The sequence below is a fragment of the Megachile rotundata genome, chromosome 8 (genome assembly GCF_050947335.1).
Source record: "Megachile rotundata isolate GNS110a chromosome 8, iyMegRotu1, whole genome shotgun sequence".
NCBI classification, from domain to species: Eukaryota; Metazoa; Arthropoda; class Insecta; order Hymenoptera; family Megachilidae; genus Megachile; species Megachile rotundata.
Genome location: NC_134990.1, coordinates 5,731,153 through 5,751,649, shown reverse-complemented (window position 1 = coordinate 5,751,649; position 20,497 = coordinate 5,731,153). Strand labels below are relative to the sequence as shown.

General features: G+C 27.8%; 3 protein-coding genes across 8 annotated transcripts in view; 1 reads left to right on the top strand and 2 right to left on the bottom strand.

Moving 5' to 3' along the window:
• Nucleotides 1-5,300, top strand: LOC100883512 (CD63 antigen-like). The gene is made up of 5 exons (XM_003704504.3): nt 1-235; nt 3,523-3,711; nt 3,916-4,086; nt 4,265-4,507; nt 4,728-5,300. Exons 1-5 carry the CDS (start codon nt 161-163, stop codon nt 4,914-4,916), a joined length of 867 nt encoding a protein of 288 aa, XP_003704552.1. The 5' UTR covers nt 1-160; the 3' UTR covers nt 4,917-5,300.
• LOC100883626 (alpha-ketoglutarate-dependent dioxygenase alkB homolog 4) lies at nt 3,522-8,846 on the bottom strand. Its single transcript, XM_003704505.3, has 5 exons — nt 8,293-8,846; nt 7,351-7,476; nt 6,767-6,859; nt 5,813-6,243; nt 3,522-5,495 (listed from the first exon to the last, which is right to left on the bottom strand). The coding sequence occupies exons 1-5, from the start codon at nt 8,392-8,394 to the stop codon at nt 5,345-5,347; spliced, it is 903 nt and encodes a 300-aa protein (XP_003704553.1). The 5' UTR covers nt 8,395-8,846; the 3' UTR covers nt 3,522-5,344.
• A 146-nt stretch (nt 8,847-8,992) lies between these two features.
• The window catches only part of milt (trafficking kinesin-binding protein milt), a 52,949-nt gene continuing 41,444 nt past the window's right edge, over nt 8,993-20,497 (bottom strand). For all 6 annotated transcript variants that reach the window (XM_003704506.3, XM_076534359.1, XM_012288124.2 and 3 more), the window contains 9 exons: nt 17,158-17,234; nt 15,198-15,573; nt 14,332-14,567; nt 13,933-14,123; nt 13,397-13,636; nt 12,958-13,295; nt 12,383-12,730; nt 12,067-12,269; nt 8,993-11,762 (listed from right to left, as the gene is read on the bottom strand). In XM_003704506.3, the coding sequence (XP_003704554.2) occupies nt 11,274-11,762; nt 12,067-12,269; nt 12,383-12,730; nt 12,958-13,295; nt 13,397-13,636; nt 13,933-14,123; nt 14,332-14,567; nt 15,198-15,573; nt 17,158-17,234 (2,498 nt within the window). In that variant the 3' untranslated portion in view covers nt 8,993-11,273. The remainder of the gene's footprint in view (nt 11,763-12,066; nt 12,270-12,382; nt 12,731-12,957; nt 13,296-13,396; nt 13,637-13,932; nt 14,124-14,331; nt 14,568-15,197; nt 15,574-17,157; nt 17,235-20,497) is intronic.

Here is a 20,497-nt window from a genome sequence, read left to right as displayed (position 1 = left end):
ACGTACACGTCTTTATCAGTAGATAATGCGATACATCGCATAGAGTTTAGGTGTTTTCCACGTTCAGTTGGTTCTTCCTCGTTGTTCGAGAGTGAGAAGGAGCAGTGCTGTTCCGCAGTGCACCTGCGTGTAAAAGGATTTATCGACAACGTGCACCAAAATGGCTGCCACGCATCTGGATGTTGGTCTACGATGCATCAAATACCTGCTTTGCGCGGTTAACTCGCTTTTTGTGGTCTGTAACCACGTTATTTTATCTTTTTACATGTCCCTTGAACGTAACAGCCTTACGTCGTTTCTACGACGTGTACGATCGATTAATCAAACAAATGTCCGCCCGATTATATCGATTGTTCATCTGTTACGTTCAAATGGTACGATCAATCGTTTTATTTCTTTATTTAACAACTTATTACTTCCGTTACTTTTCACTCGATCGAAGATTGTTTGCATTCACGTTTTAAAACAATTATTGAGAATTAGTCATCCGATCGATTGTAAGTTATGGATATCGATATCTTATGATACGACCGAAATCAGATTTCTGAAGTTACACAATGATCGATTTTGGTCGAACATAAAAAAAAATTAGTATATTCTTTTACGTAACGATTTCTTGCTTCGTTTCAAACGCATGTGTTATTTTTACTCTGTGCGTTTATACGCTTAATGCGAGAGATATCGATTAGAAATGGATATTAGCATTAACAATCACTGGAGAAGAATGTAATTGAACAAAATTGAATTTATTCATTTCTAAAATAAGTTATTCGAATGAATGTAATGACGAACATATAAACGAATATATACTTCTATAGCATTGATTTATTAAGTTAATTCAATTAATATTTTCAATTTATTATAAATTAATATTTTGGGAAAAGATACAAGTTGAAAAAATACATACAGATATGTATTAGAATAAATCTATAAAATCGTAAATATTTATGTGTATGTTTTCATTGCATATAGGTTAATATTGTTGCGTGATAACCTATAACATTGAAGAAAACGTCGTTTAATTAAAACTGATATGGTCAACATAATCATTTTAATCACACAATGAATGACTAAAGCATTGTAAGAAAGAATTTTACAAACAAAAATATTTACGCGCAAGTACATCAATCTGACGAACTATAGCTGTACATACACAAGCCACTTGCGGTATGCGGTGTCATTCAAATAATTAAGACAAGGAAAAGTCAAGTAAATAAAAGATATACGTTAATAACAATGCAAAGATAAAATAGAAATGACGAACGAAGTCGAGGCTGACCACGACTGTAATTGCAACCACGTCAATTTTCCTTCGCGAGAATAACTATATCGGCCCTGAGATTCGGAAAGTTAGGTCAACCCTTTATGCATACATGAACAAGCGTGATCACAGTTGCGCGTTGCCATCGAACGAGTAACAGAATCGATATCGACTGGGTGAGGTCGACCCCGATGAATTATTACATTGTACAGGTTTACGACGCCAAACATTTCTTCCACCTTGCTCCTCTTTTCTTACTATGTATCGCTTTTATTACCTGTACTATCAAATATTACTCAAGTAGCAATTTCCGTCTGTTTGCTTATTCGCAAATTTTATCTTAAAAATGAAATTGGGCCTATCTACCGTTTTAGATTGTGAGAATCGATTCAGCGAACTCTCGATTTTGCGACCGATTTTCGCAATCTACTAATACTAACATAAAGCGATATAAATCACAAAATTAAAAAATTCTAAAGTCCCAAAGTTGTAACAAGAAAAAATTATAAATACAAAAGATTCTAGAATTCTAAAATCCAGAAATTATTCTTTAAAAATTTGAATGTGTTCATAACCAAAAAATAAAAATTTCAAAGGACGAAAATTACTAGTCATAAATATTTCGAAATTAAAAAGTTTCTAAAATTTCCCAAATCTAAAGAATTTCAAAATATCCAAATTCTAATATCTTAAATTCTCAAAATGACAAATTTTAGAATGATACCGTTTATTAATAACCGACGTAATTTTGTTTATTTGTTAGTAATAAATTTATCGACCTGAATTTATTGTTTTCTTCGATGCACGAAAATTTTCGTATTCTGTAATCGGTATCACAGTCAGAAACCATTGCCTGTGAAAATGGTTTGTCTTATCAGTCTAGATAAACCTGTATAATCTCTTTGATACTGATAACAGAATTCTCTTGTCTCGGTCTGTGCAGATATCTGTTGGTATTAGAGGAAATTATTTTTTAAGCGGGACGGGTTCGACAACCCTTATTTGAGGGATCTGCAATATCGTTCGGATTATTTCAAATATTGTATTAAGAACAATGAACGGAAACAGTCCAAATTTTATAATAATAATGTTGGTATCTTTCGTAATTTATCAAAATGATATATCAATGGCATTTATTTTGATATCAGTTATCCTGTACAATTAAACTTAAGTCTGTCATTCTTAACAATGCTTCTGATAAAATATTATCAACTAAATGAGTCGTTCATGCAGATATTACGTTTTAAACGAAAAATATTATTCCATGACGTTTCATAAAATTAAATGACCAAATCACTATGCAACAATAAATAATAAATATATTTAACAGTATTGTTTAATGTTAAATGTAAAATTATAATTAAAGGATAAAATCATAAATATATAAAATATTTTCTAGAATATGAGTTTTTAAAAATATACTTTTTTCATTAAAAAAAAATTTAATGAAATACAATATTTCATTAGACTGGACTTACCTTACACTTTAATTTTCGATTTTTGAGTAATCTTTAGTGATAATTTATTTAATAATGGTTGGCATTAATTAAAAATTTATTATATGGTACTCTAATCTAGTAATATTAATCTTCTAAAAATATTCATATGTTCATACAAAATAAATTTGTTAATATTTACATTGGAATTTTTAATATTTATATACTTATATTTATATAATTTATATATTTATATAAATTTGAAGAAACTAAAATACAACACCAAACATTTATTGTTCATGTAAGTTTATTATTTCAAACAGAATGAAGGCAGAAAGTTTTTTAAGATTTTTTAAGATCTTAATTTTATTCAAATTAAATTGTTTTCTTCTAAGTTATCCAAAAGCAGAGTATTCGCTTTGTAGATTTTTTAATTTTTATATTTTAATTTTATATTTTATTATTATATTTAGTATAATGCATATATACATGTGTATGTGACAATGAATATTTAGATTTTATAAAGCCAATGTAAATTTAACATCTGCAAAATGTCTATTATGTATATTAGATTTCGTATATAGCATAAGAAAGTTGTATATATTCATGAAGCTAGTAGTAACTAAAAACTGTATTTCAAATTGTATGTCACATTTGAAATATTAATTATTATTCAAAGTAATAAAATAATGAAAGCTTTCATGGTGTACTTCAATATTACTCATTTTCTGTTAAAAAAATATGAAACACATTTAATCTAACTGATTTTTTGTTTTCATTTATTCATTAATATTAAAATTTTATTAAGTTGTTATCTGTTTACAGTTGACAGGGATAATGATAATATCCGTTGGTACAACAATTTATGCAGTTTATGAAGATTTCTCACATTTTCTGGACCCCAGTTACATTTCTCCAGCAACGCTATTAATCATTGTTGGAAGTATTGTTTTTGTGATAGCCTTTCTAGGTTGTTGTGGAGCTATTAGAGAAAGTACTTGTATGGTTCTTGTGGTAAGTATTTCTACATTCACTCATTATATAATTATTATTTAATACATAAAGTAAGTTAAATTTTAGTAAACTTCTATATACTTGTAATTTATCTTCTATTTTATCTATGCATTTAACATATATTATTTATAATTATGCATATTTCTTTAAAACGAGATCTTATCATTTCATTAAGTAATCAGATAAAAAACGTTATAATTACAGTTTGCAGTATCACTATCACTTGTTCTTATATTGGAATTATCTGCTGCAATTGCAGCTTATGCTCTTCAAGATGGAATAAGGAATCTTCTCGCTCAAAAAATAAATGGTACTATGCATCAATATGGGAAAAATGAAGAAGCTACAGATGCTATTGATTTTCTGCAATCAAGGGTAATTGGTTTGTTAAAACATACAAAAAAATTATCTATAGTGACAAAGTAGATAAGATTATTTTTTATCGGATAAACATTTAGATAAGGTTTCTTACTTCTTAGTAAAATTGAAACCTTTTCCAATTTTTATATATCATTATATTATATATTTAAATTATTAAATTATTATATTATAGCTTTATTGTTGCGGATATAATGGATATGAAGACTGGGCAGATATTATGAATGCAAATAAAATAGATCTTCCAAGATCTTGTCGACCATGGGCAGATATTAATGAGAACAGTACACATACTCCTGATAGTGATGACATTTCTTGGACTCCTTATGGAACTGGATGTATCCACAACCTATCAGTTATTATTCACAGGAGTGCATTGTATATCAGTACAGGAGCTGTGGCCATTGCTCTTATTCAGGTTTATATTTGTTCTATTAGTATTCTTTTTATTTAAAAAGTTGTTAACTATCACATAATTAGCAATGAAGAATCAGTACTTCATTTATTAATAATCATATTTAATTTTAGTCACAGCTTTATTTATAAATTCTAGTACATTCTAGGATGTCCAAACTAATATTCTTTAAATAGAAATTTTAAGATGTGAATCTTAATAATTTGTTTGTTTTTGTTTTCAGTTGACTGGAATAATGTTTGCTTGCATGTTAGGCCGAGCAATTAGAAGACAAAAGACAGAAAGGGAAAGACGTAAATGGGAATTGAGAGAAAGTTTAGTCAATGGTTATCAACCATTAGGAAAAGCAGATCCGTTCACAACATTTCCGGTTGTTTATATGTCCTCCTCTGAACCTTCAAAGAACCCTTAGTATTCTTTTCTACATTAAATTTTCAATTAATACTTTCTTGAAAATATTCACTGTTTCATAATAGTATTTTCCATTTTTCTAAAATATTTATATATTTTAATTGTTTACAAATTTGGAAATGAGTAATTCTATATTATAGTAAATGTTGTTTACTGCATTTTTTAGTTTAACGTTTGTTACCAAAAATTCACTTCTGTAAATCTTCTCTGCATTTAATATTACTCATTTACTTTGACTTTAAATTCTTTATAATAATAATTTTAACTTATGTTATGTTATATTTATATAGAACTACAGTTGTAGGTAATGTGTATAAAAGATTTAATATATTTCTGTAAATACAATGAAATGTATAATTAAATATATCTTACAGTTTTAATATTACATGTTTTGTTGAAATATATGGTTCTTAAATTTTGATTTGTACATCACTGAAAGATTAAAGCTCGTTTTAAAATCTCCCTAACTTCTTCATTTTTTAATGTATCATTTAAATAGGGCGGTGTAAATTCACGGTAAGCCAAACAAATTCGTCTAGATGTTATATCTTCTCTCAAAACACAATGTTCCCATGAGTACCTAAAAAGATAATACTAATATTTCTTTCACGGAAGTAATAAATAATACCTAGTAGAAATTTACTCGTGCTATATTTACTCATATTACATCGTTCATCATTTGTTTTGTGAAGTATCTTTTTCAAATGGTACTCAATATTAATTAAATCATTAACTAAATTGTGTAATACTTACAAAGTAGAGTCATTTTAATTCATAAAAACATAATTTTGAATAGAATTAACTTATAAATATTTGAATTTAATGTACTAAAAAAGTTCAGCTGATTTTATAAAAAAAAACACGTGAAATGAATAACAGATAAGAAATTTCTTTTACCTTGCCAAACCATAAAGAACCATAAGAGATCCCTCTGGCATTGGGAGTCTCACCACTATATCATCATTATTATCGTCTTCACTTTCTACATCAAATTTCAAATCCTTGCATGTTGTAGAATATTCTGTAATGCTTTTTAAATTGTACTTTGTATCCAAACCATGATAGGGAGTCATTGTTAAAACTGAGTTTCCCATAACATTAACTGTAACTATTCTTTCACCCCAAATCCAGCAATCATCAATATGTGGATCTATTGAAGCTCCTCGTAAAGGGTCATATTCTAGAGTACATTGTTCTATTGTTTGAAAATCAGCAAGTATGGGCACCTTAGACAATTTTTCTTGTACAAACTTTGTAGGCTTTGGAAATCCATTAAAGGAACCCAAACGAAGCTTTCTTTTTTTGAAATTACATTTTGGACCAAAGTTCTAAATTTTCAACAATTTATAATTTTACTAACTGTTATAGAACAAACATATATATATATGTATAAAGCCCAGATTCAGAGTATATTAAGTCATACTTTTCAAATTTTAAAGCATAGCAAAGGTGTAAAGTCCTAATAATTTTGGATCCATTAGAGATATGGAATATTTTGATCACATAGAAAAAAGATATCATTTTATTCTACAGTGGAATAAAAAATAAATTGGACTTCCATTCAGCACTGATAATGCATATAAAATTTCAACAACTTAATATTAACTTCCACTTCCAATTTTTGATATGGCCTTATCTAACTTAATACCATGAACCCGATAATAATATTAATATATATGATGGACTTAATATACAGTTGGTATATGGACTTATGATTAACAATTACAATTGCAACTGTATTATACTACTAATTTTTATGTAAAAAGCATGTAAACTGTCACTTTCTAAGAAAAGTAGACTTAATATAGTCCTGTTCTGAAGTTCAAATTTTAATTATTATACTTAATATACCTGTTTCCTTCTTCCACTTTGAGAAGTTTCCCAAGGAATATTGTCAAGTTCTTTTACCAATGAAGTAATCTCACAAGAATTCAGGAAATCTAACTGGTTACAAAGAATAACATAAATCATTTCTCTATTAAATATTCTTTCTAAAATAACTAACAATAAAATAAATAATTTCAAACGAAACTATGCCTTAAAATTAGGGATTACTCAGATATTAAAATAAAGGAAGCAATAGCTACTGTGACAATAACAATTTACAAATACATATTCACAGAATGCAATAAACTTTAAAAGGACAAGTTACTGCATAAGAAGAGAAAAATTAAATATCTCTGGTAAAACTCTTCTGAACCCTTTAGAACATTCATTTATTCTTTAATTACATTACTAATTGAAAACATAAGTTGTTAATTTATTCCTTTTTAACTACAAAAATAAAATGCATATAACAGTTTCAGTCAGAAATTTGTAAATCAATTATGTTCCAAGCAATTAATTTATAATGCAATATTTTTCCACTCATGTCTTCAACTATGAAACATTAAAAAAAAAATCCTTTAAAATGACTTAATATTATGTATAAAGACCTGTATATATACACCAGGATATTCTATGGCTTTCCCCTGATGATTTGGATGAGTTTTATATAAATCAGCATCCCACCCAGGCCACGATTTATCACAAAGAGGGCAGTACACATAACTGGAGCATTTCTAGAATATTGAACAACTATAATTTATAACTGCAATAATATAAATAGAAAGTACAAATATTATATACCAACTATACCATATAATGACAAAAGAGCAAATTAAAGATTTTTACATTCGATACATAAAATTTTTGTATTATTTATATCACAAAACAGTTCATATTTACAAGTTAACATTTACCAATTGCCTTTATCAATTTTGTTACTTATAGTTGAAAATATTTGGTGTTATATTAATTCTTTGCATACAAAAAGTATTTGCATCTATAATGTATCCTTAAATGCAAAGGATCAATGACACAATTTTAATAGAATTCATAGTGATTATTAAAGTCATTTATCTATAACTGTAATTAATAAATAATGAGGTAATTTGATAAATAACATAATTACAATAACATCTCAAAGCTTTCTTTCAATGTTGACTTTAGAATCAGATATTTCTTTAAAGCGTTTATGCAAATTCAAATATATAAGGTATTCTAGTTAAATCAACGCACTCATTTCAAGTCAAATACGTTGATAAAATATAGAATACTCTTAATAATAATTTAATTTGCACTAAATATGCATCAGTTATATAGTAAAAAGTAAACTGTGTTTAATAAACGTTATCAAACAATATTTTAAGTAATATTTTACTACTATTATTTTTGTTAATCAAATGTTTAGGTCACACCACATAAGTGATAAATAATACATACAACTTAAACAAAGATGTAACCAATTTTTATTACCAAAATTTCATAGAAAATTTAAATCAACTATAAGTTTTATTAAGGAAGCATTAAAAAATTTAAATTAAAACAAACTTAACCTCTAAACAAGATTTAAAATCAGGTTTCACAATATTATATTCGGCTTCGCAAATAAGACAAGACCTTATGCCTTTACAACCACATGGACGAACTGTTTCCATTTCTTACAAAAAGAAATTGATTAAAAATTTAATTAATTATTACTAAATAATATCATTGATTGAAAACATAACTTAGTCAATGATAATACTAGTAATAGAAACTACAGATATAACAAGACTACATGCTTTTATTTTGGAGGGAATATGAATCCGTGATTCGGGAACAAGCGCCATCTGCTTTATTTTAATATAAAATTATGAAACACTTCCTACTGCAGCATTTTAAATATTGGAGAAACTACAGTAGCTATATTTTCGAACAGTGACAAAATTAAAAAATTAAAAATTTGTGTATGATTGGTGCTTTACAATGCTTTCTACTTTTTAAGTTATTTAATTTACAATAAACTATTGTTTTACATCACTTACATGATTACAGTACTTTCATTATGAATGTAAATCTCTATGTAAAATTCACTGATAAAAAACATGAAGTTATATTTCCTAAAAGAACCTTTCTGGAACGTAAAGTGAACAATAAACAGCTTATTGTGAAAAGTAAATATGTACATAGTACAATTTTGTTATCTAGCGATTTCGAAAATGCCTTGTTTAAATTATGCACAGGGCGTGCCAATTTGAAGGAAAGTAAAAGTCATTGTTTTTTAATTTAATTTATTTATTAACCTGTACTCGTCTATGTACAAGACTGCGCCTGCTAAACAATCCTTTCTATGATATAAGACAGAGGTCCATTTATTAATAAAATTGCATTTCATCACCAAACTCACTCGATACATTGCAATCAATTTTTTTAATCGCAATCGATTAAAAAAAAGAGACAAAATAAAAGGAAATCCCGGACTACTATATACAAAAATAATTGATCAATTATAGATCGATTGATTATTGATCAACCAGTTTACAAATAATTTATAATCGTCAGTTCGATAAAATTTATTACTCACATTCGAGTTTCCAACGATCAATTATTTTCTAACCGAAATATTCCTGCTTGACATAATAATAAATATAAACATTAAAATAAATGTTTATTATGGCATTATTAATTATTTACAAATAGTCATTCATCAGATAAAAACTGATCAAGCAATTAAAAATATCCTTTCCGAATAATGATCAATCAATAATCACTTCTTAATCAATTAATGACCAATTAATTAATGTCTAATACTAACTGTAAGGTCTTTTGAAAAAGACCAACAATAGTACCATGATTAACTAATTAATCGAAAACATAATTGATCAATTAATGACGAATTTCTTAAACTCATTAAAAGAAAAGAATACAATGTAAAGCACCCTAAAACGTTGTTCTTAAAAATTGTGCTTCGACTTACAAAATTCGCTGCGATTTTTATTAAACTTCACTACTCGAATTGATCATACATTCTTGTACAATCCTTATCACTTCCTTATGAAGTAATTTATTTTTATCACGGTTGACTATAAGTGTAGTCAGTTTTACATTTTACGTGCATTATTAACGTTGCTGTTTTCAGTAGCATTCTATCATCGTTTTTGGGCATTTTGGCGCGCACAAAATTAAAAAATAACTAGAAGTATTTAAGTGATACGACAAATTGCAAGTTAACTAATTTTGTTCCGTTTTGTTTTTTTTTAAAACTGAACCTTTCCAGTAACAAAGTGTAACGCGCATCGAATAAGTGAATCAAACGTTTTTTATGAAAAAAACTTAAGTTTAAAATGCCAATACTATTTATAAAAATCGCATTAAATAAAATGTAGCAGTTCATAATTACATGGTTGAAACGTTCTAACTATTTTTAAGTATTTACTACGACGTTATGTTATTTTCTACACGATGCAAATTAATTTATATAATACATTCTCCTATCTCATTTGGTTTTTACGTATGTATAAACTAATAACTTTAAATTATTTATATTCACGCACCTAAATTGACCTTTGTTTAACCATGAACACTAAAATAACCATTTACAAATTCATTGTTTTTTAACTAAATCATTCTAGGTGATATCTTTTCTGCTTTTCAAATACAAATCATTTGCTTACGACAAACGATTACGAAAAACAATATCCACCACGAAATAGCTGTCTTGTAAAATTAAAATTAAAATTAATGAAGTTCACATTTTCCGTAACTACAGATCGTCGGAGCGTTGAAAAAATAAACTCTAGAAAAATTATAATTAAGTATAATACTGTGAGCTTTGGAATAAACTATATTGTTTATCACACTACAGAAAATATTCCAGTAGTCGAGCTTTAAAAAATATTCAATTATAGACTTATACTTTTTAATAAAAGTAATATTGAAACATTTTCCACTAATTACACAGGAAAATTTATACTGAACTCCAAAAAAAGAAAAGAGAACAATTATGATGATTAAAGGAATGTTTAACTATTATTAAGTACTACTGATTATTTATACTGATGTTTTGTAAAAATAAACGGGAAAATTGTTATCAATTAGGCCGAAGATGATATAACTTATAAAAAAAATAAAATGTTAACTTTTACATAAAATATCATGCTTCTGTAATCGAAATACATAACATGTCTAAATGAAGTTAGTGTAAAAAGTTATGTATTTCATTTACTTACAATGCAAATAAATCATGATTCAAATCACACGAAGATAATAAATGTTCTAGTCTTTGTATTATAATGCATCTTGTATACGACATTTTGATTATACTTGAAAATGTTTCTGCTCGTCCTATATCTGTACGTTAAAATTTATGTATAAAATTGAAAAATTACAAAAAAGAAATTAGTTTGTAATATCGTTAAATAATATTACGAAGCAAATTTAACGGAAAGGCAGTAAATTGTCCATTTTACCATCGCTCCGACAATCTTTCATTACCTTCTACTAAAACCTTATTCAAGTTTTTCATAAATTACTCAACGCACAGTAAACAATGCTTTCAAAGTAATCCACCCTTTCGCCCAAACAGAAGCGAGCTAATAGTTCCCAAAGCGGATTGCGCAGGAGATTCTTTTGTAACTGTGACAGGAACTGCAGACGTAACCTGTCCAAGATCAGGTCTCGTGGCCCTAGCACCAGTTCTCCTTTGTCTGTTTGATTCTCTATTTGATATAGACTCGTCTTGTTTCTTTCCAATAATTTTCCGTTTCGTTGCCGCAGAATCACTTGCAGTGGAAGAAGGCGAAAGTTTTTCTTGACTTCCACTCGAGGACATCGAGTTTTTCAGGAAGGTTAATTGAGCCATTGGACTTTCTGTAGTACGCCTGGTATATAGAGAACCTTGAAGTGCTAATGGAGAGATGGAGGAACCAACCGTTGTAGCCATTATAGTATCAATACCAATTCTTTCGAGTTTTTCTACTAAACGGATACTGGTAAGTGCTTTTTTGTCGGACCTGGAGATTACGGTCCGCTTTCTTTGTACTGGCTGAAAGACATAATTTACATAAAAATAAAATGAGTTTATAAACTCGCAAACATCAATGAAAATAATCAATGCATAACTATATAAAGTATGTACAGTTGGGACTTTCAAATTGTATTTAATTTTGAAACAATTTTATTTTTTGTATAGTGTTTAAGCAGTCATGTGCGTAAATAGAATCGTTAAATAAAATTATATTTTATATTTAAACGGTCTCATTTTTCTCCCAATTTTTATCTTTAGCATCAATTAAATTAATTTTAAGTAATATTTGAAAATAAGAATTTACAAAAATATCTTTGCATACCTCTGGTTCTCCACCAAACGTTCTCTTTAATAATTCTGCACCACTGGATAATAATCCCAGGGAAAGTCCACTATCCCTGATTGGTGAACTTGATCGACTTTCTGGAGGACTAGCATCAGGACTATTGCAAGGTGTCGCGGTGGGTGTAAAATTTCTCTCGTCACTGGGCGTCCTCACCGAAGAAGGTGTTACAGCTTTTATGCCTATTTTTATATAACAATTTAATTATTTATACAGTTAAGAACCAAAGAAATTATTTGGAATAAAATGATTCTTTAAAGCATGTTAAATATTCTTAATTTTATTTTATATGTACCTCTTTCGTTTAGCATTTTTGCGAGTCCGAGAGTCGTTGAAAACGTCGAAGTTGAATTCCTCCTACTTAAAGTACGTGGAGTACTCATTCCAGAATTTAAAGCGCTACTGGGTGCAGTTGCGACTCTACTACCCACAACACTGGGAGTTACACTGGTATGATCATCGGGGTGAAGTACAGTACTGTTAGTAAACGTATATACAGAACCCGTATCTTGAAATAATTTTCCAGGGTTCGTATATTCTTCATCTTCTTCAAGGTCACTTAAAGTGAAAGTGACAAGGCCTAAGTCTTCTAAGCCACGTCCTCCTCGTGTTTTCACTCCTGGCCGTTCCTCCAAAAGACCACCTTAAAACATAATATTTTAAATAGAATGATAAAAAGTTTATAGAAGATTTAAACAAAACGTATACGATTAAAAGATATAACTTTTATATCTTTTAGATCTAACTATTTCTTGAATATTTAAAAGAATTTTATAAAACGTTCTATTTTGCTTCAACAAAAAAAACAGTGTCAAAAAACAGTTACTTTCTTCGAAAGTATTGTAGTAAAAAAAATGAAATAAATATTACCTAAAGTAGGGGTTGCCAATTGTGTCCAATGATGCAATGTTTGTGAACCTTCGATGGGTTTTACTATTTGCAATTTTTCAGGAATTCTCCAAGAATTTCCACTGTAACCACTCAAATTTCCGCTACTTCCAGTGGACATGATACTATCCGGAGTTCTACAACCGAGTGGTACGAAGGTCGAGGGTGAATGAGTTCCAGCATCATAATCATAACTGTATCCTGTACCAGTGCTAAGGCATGCACGTCTTGTTAGAACTTCTGCGGGTGTCAATCTACGAAGAGCTGCCTCGAGGTCTGCTGCTCCAGGAGCTCCTGGTACACCCGTTTTTTGTGGACCACTAAATGTTTACAGTAATATCAAATATTAGTTGACAGTTCAACACTTAAAATACCTCATTGTTTTTTAATATTATTTAATTGTTATAAACATAAAACTCACGGATACTCCTCAGAGTCTGTAATGAGGGAGCCTTCCGAATCGCTGTGACCGGTGGAATCTAAACTAGGATACATAGATGTAATGGGTCGAATTTGTCCACAACTCATCCGTGGCCCAGTAGAACCACTAGACAGAGTTGATGTAGTCATCGAACCTATCCTTGGGAATTGATTACTTTCAACCGTGTAAGAATTCCTTGAAGCACTCCTGACCGTTTCAAAGACTTTTTTGTAAGTTGGTCTATGGAATACAAAAATTAATTAAAATTAAGAATTTAACCAGTAGTAATATCATTTTAAAATTTAAAAGGGAGGATTTTAATTAACATGTATCAAAAACATATAATATATAATAGTGACAATTATACATTTTTAAATAATAATTACAAATAATTATAAAATTATAGATTCCCTAGAGTTGTGTTAACTATTAATAACTACAAACAATAGCAACGGATAATAAAGATAAGAGACAGAAGCATGATCAAAATTTCTTGCTTTTCGTATGGTAAAATGAAAGATATAGAGAGAACTTACATCCTATCAGCGCTGATTCCAGAATCTAAGCTCAGCTCAGAATAAAGAGACGATTCCAATTCTGATGCAATAGAATCTGGTTGCGGAGCTGCACCCATTGAGGGGAACAACGATCCTCCCCTAACGGTTGGCATTCCTCTTTTTCGTTGTTTACGAAGTTGTTCTTGAGTTTCAGCCAATAAATTCACCACCTTACAAAACAATTTTAAGTGAATTAATACTTTATTGTTAATCGAGTTAAATTACTGAAACAGCCAAATTCATACTAATAATTTGCTCATTTCAAGTGTACCATTTGGTCAATATCACTTGGTTCTTTATAGAAAGACTCTATACTAAAAGAACAGCAATAATTTAAATAAAAACGATGTAATAATATGTATTAATTTGAAAACACACCTCTGCATATCGATCTTTGAATTCGGCCAACTCAGTTGCCAGGGTATTCTGATTGTCCCTAGTGATTAGCAAAGTAGTTCCCATTTCGTCATGTTCGGCTATTAACTGTGCCAGTCTCAATTCCGCTTCAGCTAATTTTGCGGTCAAACTAACAATTTGTTCATGCTGTAATCGATTCTCCTCTTTCTGTCTATCGAGCTCATCTGCTATTCCATCTACTTCCATATTTGCATTTGCTACAAATGAAATTTATATCTCAGTCAAATTTCAGATATTTGAATTTTATTGGCATAAGAAATTATGTATTAAGTTCTTTCAATTGAATATGTTATTCATACATTAATAACCGTGTTTAAGACTTAACTTTCAATAAATTTCATATATGAGAGCTAAATACAGTCTGTTTAAAATAAACGCAGATACTAAAAGTTTGAAAGTTAAAATTACCTGCAACTTTTCTAAAAAAAAAAAAGAGCAAGCGGACTTTTACTTCATTTTCTGGATATTGCAATTAACTAAGATTTGTATGTAGATATTGAACTTGATCTGATAATAATTTAATGTCTTGCATTAACCACCAGTCAGCAGATATCCATCGTATTAACATAAAAATAAATGCTATCATGATATCTAACTTAAGCAAACCTAACCCATGGCTAGTAGACTAATAAAACTTCAAAATGTATTGGTATTCATTCTCTAGCAAAAAATATGTATTGAAGATATCAAACAATTGTATAAACAACACTGATAGCGTCTAAATTAATACTGTTAAGTTATAAATTAAGTTATGAGTATTTTTTATAATCTTTATAGTGCCTATGTTTAATTTAAACAGACTGTAAGAATGCAATGCTTCGACTAACCGAGTTGAGCAGCAATATCTTTAACAAGTTTTGCCTCCTGTTCCTCTGAATGATCAGCATCGTGCATTAGTTTGGCAAATTCGCTTCTCAATTGTTTATTTTCATCTTCAAGACAACTGATTTTCTTTTGCATCATGTCTAGATTAATGCCCCGTAATCCGGTGGGCGTGCTGGCTTCGGAGCTCGTTTCTTCGGCATCATTTGTAAGTATCTGAATTAATTCTGTTTTCTTCGTAAGTTCATGTGTAAGTTGAGTGATCCTTTCATTGGCTTCCTTCAAGTCGGACTCCAAACTGGTGACCGTAGTTTCAAGTTTTTGGTTGTGCGATAAAAGTTCTTTACCGATACGTGCGGTCAGTTCCAAGTCCTTCTCTTTCTGAAAATCATAATAAAATCATCAGTTTTTAATTGAATGTTTGATCACAGGCATTAAAAAACAGTAATAATTATTGTAATATGACTCAGAAGTATCTCATTGTTAAGAATAAGTGTATAAAGAAACAAGTAACGCTTTAAAAAAACAACTTTTACACTTTACATGCTATCCTCTGTATTAAATTTTAACAAAATTATTTATAATTTATAATATGATGTATGAGTTCCGTTAAAATAAAATAGATTTATGTAAAAATTCATATATTGCTTAGAAACATATAACATAACACTCAGAATGTTAAGTTATTAACTGTTTCATTGCATTTCTTATGCATTTTTTATCGCATTATGTTTACTTTCAATAAACTGTATATGTTAATGTCATTATATTTCATCATTTCTATCACCTATAAGTTCAAGTGTCTTATTCTAAAATTTCTACTCAGGTAATGGCAACGATGTGACAATATTGTACCAAGAAATAAAAGTAGTAAGACTACGAAACAAAGAGACTTTACTGAAGCAATGATAATACATTGTGTTGCTTAATGCATTAACTGAAACATGACTTATCATTAACTGGTAGATTATGTAATCAAAAACGTGTGCTTACAGAAATTTTGAAACAAAATACACATACAATTTGTATAGGTTTCAACCGTTTGGAAATATTATATAATTGCAGTTTTATCTAATAATTGCTTTCAGTATTTTTAAAAAACAAAAATTGATATTACTTTTTTGACACAGAATAACTTCTGGAAACTCCAATAAAAATTAGGTTGGTAATATACCTAACCAAATCCAAAACATTAAACTGATTTCTACTTCTTAAAACAACATCCTTAGTATAAAGTATTTTGCAGATTTGAAACTGTAATCAAAGAAATTTGTATTTAAAAGATTTTTATTATCTTTTAATGTTTTATGTTAGATTGAATATATTATCAATCTTATATTTTTAATAAGGTCCTCCAAAATTAAATAGTATTCTTTACCAATATAAAATCTAAAAGCTTTACTCCTATTAAAGATATAATAATAATGAAAAAATATGAGATTACATTATGATACTGAAAAGTAGAAGTCTGAAAATAGTTTCACCTTTCTTACTTCCTAATGTGTTTCACTTAATATCATACTAGAAATCATTTTTTTCCATGAACTGTTTGTATGAATAAATGATTATGATTTACAACGTCTTTATATGTATATAGACTTTGATCTCAAGTCAGAATACTAGTTTGCATTTGCAATTTACATAACAGAAATAGTAAAAATAGTAACAGAACACTGCTTGTTATATCTGAGGTCACATTTTTTAGTTCAAAACCAGCATTATAAAAGTGGTCTATAGTAATACACAATTTCTGATAAAAAACTTTATTCATTGAAACTATCTATTATGATTTATGTTAAACACTTATTTTAAACTAGAGTCTTTCACTTTTTTGTTAATAATATGTATAATAAAAGAGAACGTCTCATAGAAAACAAAAGGACCACTTGTAGTATACATAATATAGCTTTAAATGGATTAAAAAAGAAATATAAAGTTTCATTACATATTAATGACGAGATTTACCTCCTCCAGAAGCCTTGTGACTGCTTCTATGTCATTATAGGTCTTGGTCATTTGGCTCACCCGACTGCTACATAGAACTGCAATAAAAAAACAACCATGTATTACATACATATATATAATTATATCTGGAAAAATAATTTTATAATAAAGAAACACAACAAATATTACATAAGTGATGTGCTTGTATTTCATATTAATGAAGCAATAAATAATTTACAAGCAGTACGAATAGCAAATCAAAAGACAATATTATAAAAGTAACGCGTGAACCTACAAAGGTTTAAACTGTATTTATATTATATGACTTTCTCTGTATTTATTGTACATGTTTGCTAAATATAAAGTGTATTAAATTAATATTTGTTTACTACGATGTGATTGATTACATTGGCTAATGTATTATTTGTAAGAGTTGTTTGTTTTTTACAGAGTGTTTCATAAAACCATTTGGACAATATGATGTATTGAACAATGTTGAAAGAAAATATTTAAAAATTTTTTAATTTTCAATTTCCAAATTCACAAATCTAACCTTCCAAAAATCAATGTCCAATTTTTAAATATACAAATTTCCACATTCTTAATTTCTGAATTTACAAATTCTTAAACTTCCAAGTCTAAATCCTAGAATTTCTCAAATTCTAGAATTTTCAAATCTTCAAGTTTAGCGAATCTTAAATTTTCAAAGATTTTGTCAGTAAGTTCAATGTAAAACTCTTTATGAAACACCCTGTGTGGTAGGTTTATACTTAAACAATCACATGCATGTTATTACTGGTTTATTGTAATTATTTATTAATAAACAATAGCAATAGCAATCTTAATTAACTATAATAGTACATAACACAAATAATAATAATAATATATAACATAATTTTCTATACGTCATATGAAACACATCAGCAATCGATTTAGATTTTTATTTTCAGTCCATTAGTAGGTACCTAATTGAACACGTATATTTGAAGATGCAAATGAATGAAAAATGGTTGACGTTTACTTCACCACTTTAGTTTGCACGTTTTATATATCTTTGTTATCGAAGATGAATTTCAATGTCAGTATCGGACATTTTTCGAGGTAATCGTTTTTAAGATTCCAAGTAACATGAATCACATTCATTATTTTTGAATAATACATGATAGTAAGTTTTCGGTACATTTGACAATATGAATAATATTTATCTTTCAGACTCAAGCACCTTGTTTTTCTTTTACAACGTGAAATTTTCTTCCAAGGCAAATATAGTAATTATAAAATTTGTTTAGGATTAAGGAAAGAATTTGTTATTATATTTATACTTCTTGTTTTTTTTAATTATAAGTTATATCCCGAATTAAATTATACAATTTTTATCTGTTAATAAAAGATAAGAGTTATAAAATTTTAAATTACCGAAATAGACTTCAATAATTATTTTATGGCTAAAATATTTGTAGAAAAATTTCATTTCAATTATTGATATATGTTTTCTAAATGTACCTATATATAAATATACTGCAAATAACGTTTTACTGTATGTAAAATATATTACTTCAAGTTTGTAATTTTAAAAATGAACATGTCCTAACAATTATACATAGATAAATATTATTTTTTATAAATACTTTCTTAAATGATATAAAGATACAAACAATAAACTTAAATAATGTTTTTCACAAGAAATAGGAAATTTAATTTTTTTTTTATCTCTTGCAAAAATAAGGAAATTCTTTTACAGATTAATATGTTACTTTATTTGGTAATTAGAAAATAAAAGCTTTTATACAATGGTTACATTTTTACCCGATAAATACAATATACGCTGATAATAAATTTAAGCATATTTATGATATCGTGTAACTTTTAAAATTGCCCTTTAAATAAAAATATTTAAATGTAATAATGCAACATTGATGTTAAGCATTTAATTGCATGATTAATAATATTATTAGCATTAAGAATAATATTAAAGATAATAAGTAATTGTTATGGTAGATATAATTAAACGTAACAACGATTATTTATTTTACATATATTTACGTTTTTAACAAAACGTTCAATAATATTTGTAACATCGATTATATTTGCAAACTGAAAACATAAATCACGTATAAATTGTTTATTGCGCTAAGGATTTATAATTATCGGTAATATTTGTTCAAATAATTGAACAAACGTTTCCATTTCTAAGCTTACTTAAGTTCAGTAAACTTTTTATATCAATCTCATTGCTGTAACACAGGAATGCATTTATGAATCATTTATTAACCCGAGTGTTCAGGAAAGCAATAACTTTCATCTGGTAAGTTTTGTGGTATATTAAGTATTGTAGTTTCACGGCTTTCAGAAGACCATATCATTCGAGTGATATAAATACATTACGTTGCTAATTAAATACGCTTCCATTAATGTCTTCCTTAAAAATTTCAGAAGTTCTGTCACGAGGGTGCAAAAAATTTAACATGAAAATGCAAGAGGTTATATATGTGAACAAAACTTATGTAATTGTATTACAAATTGTAATTTTTAGAAGTTTAATAAATAACTTTATAGGGAAAATATGGAAGCCGCAATAAGTGTAATGTAATATGTAATAAAATTTTATGTAAAAATTATATAGGGTGTTTCGATAAAATGTTTAATAATGGAGGATTGGGAATTTGGAAATATAAATTTGGAAATTTAGGAATGTAAATTAGGATATTCGAAAATTGGTAAATTTAGAAATTTAAAAATGTAAATCAGGATATTCGAAAATTGGTAAATTTAGAAATTTAAAAATGTAAATTAGGATATTTGAAAATTTGGAAACGTAAGAATTTTGGAATGTAAATTAGGATATTCGAAAATTGGTAAATTTAGAAATTTAAGAATGTAAATTAAGATATTTGAAAATTAGGAAACGTAGGAATTTAGGAATGTAAATTAGGATATTTGAACATTTGGAAATGTAGGAATTCAGGAATGTACATTCAGATATTCGAAAATTCGTAAATTTATAAATTTGGATATTTAAGAATGTAAATTAGAATGTTTGAAAATTTGGAAATGTAAATTAAGATATTCGAAAATTTAGGAATTTAAAATATCGGTAATTTAGAAATTTAGTAACATAAGAATTTAAAAGCTTCAGAAATTTACGAATTTCGACACGTAGGGATTTGAGAATTTGCAGCTTAAAATATTTGAGAATTTGAGGGCTTGTAAATGTAAGAATTTTAAAACTTGAATATATAAAAATTTAAAAATCTAGTAGTTCCTGAAATTATATCAAAACTTCTGATAATAACAAAGCATGTATTTTAGTACGGCACTCTATTGTATCAATTTTCACATAACCTAAACAAAAAAACTTCGA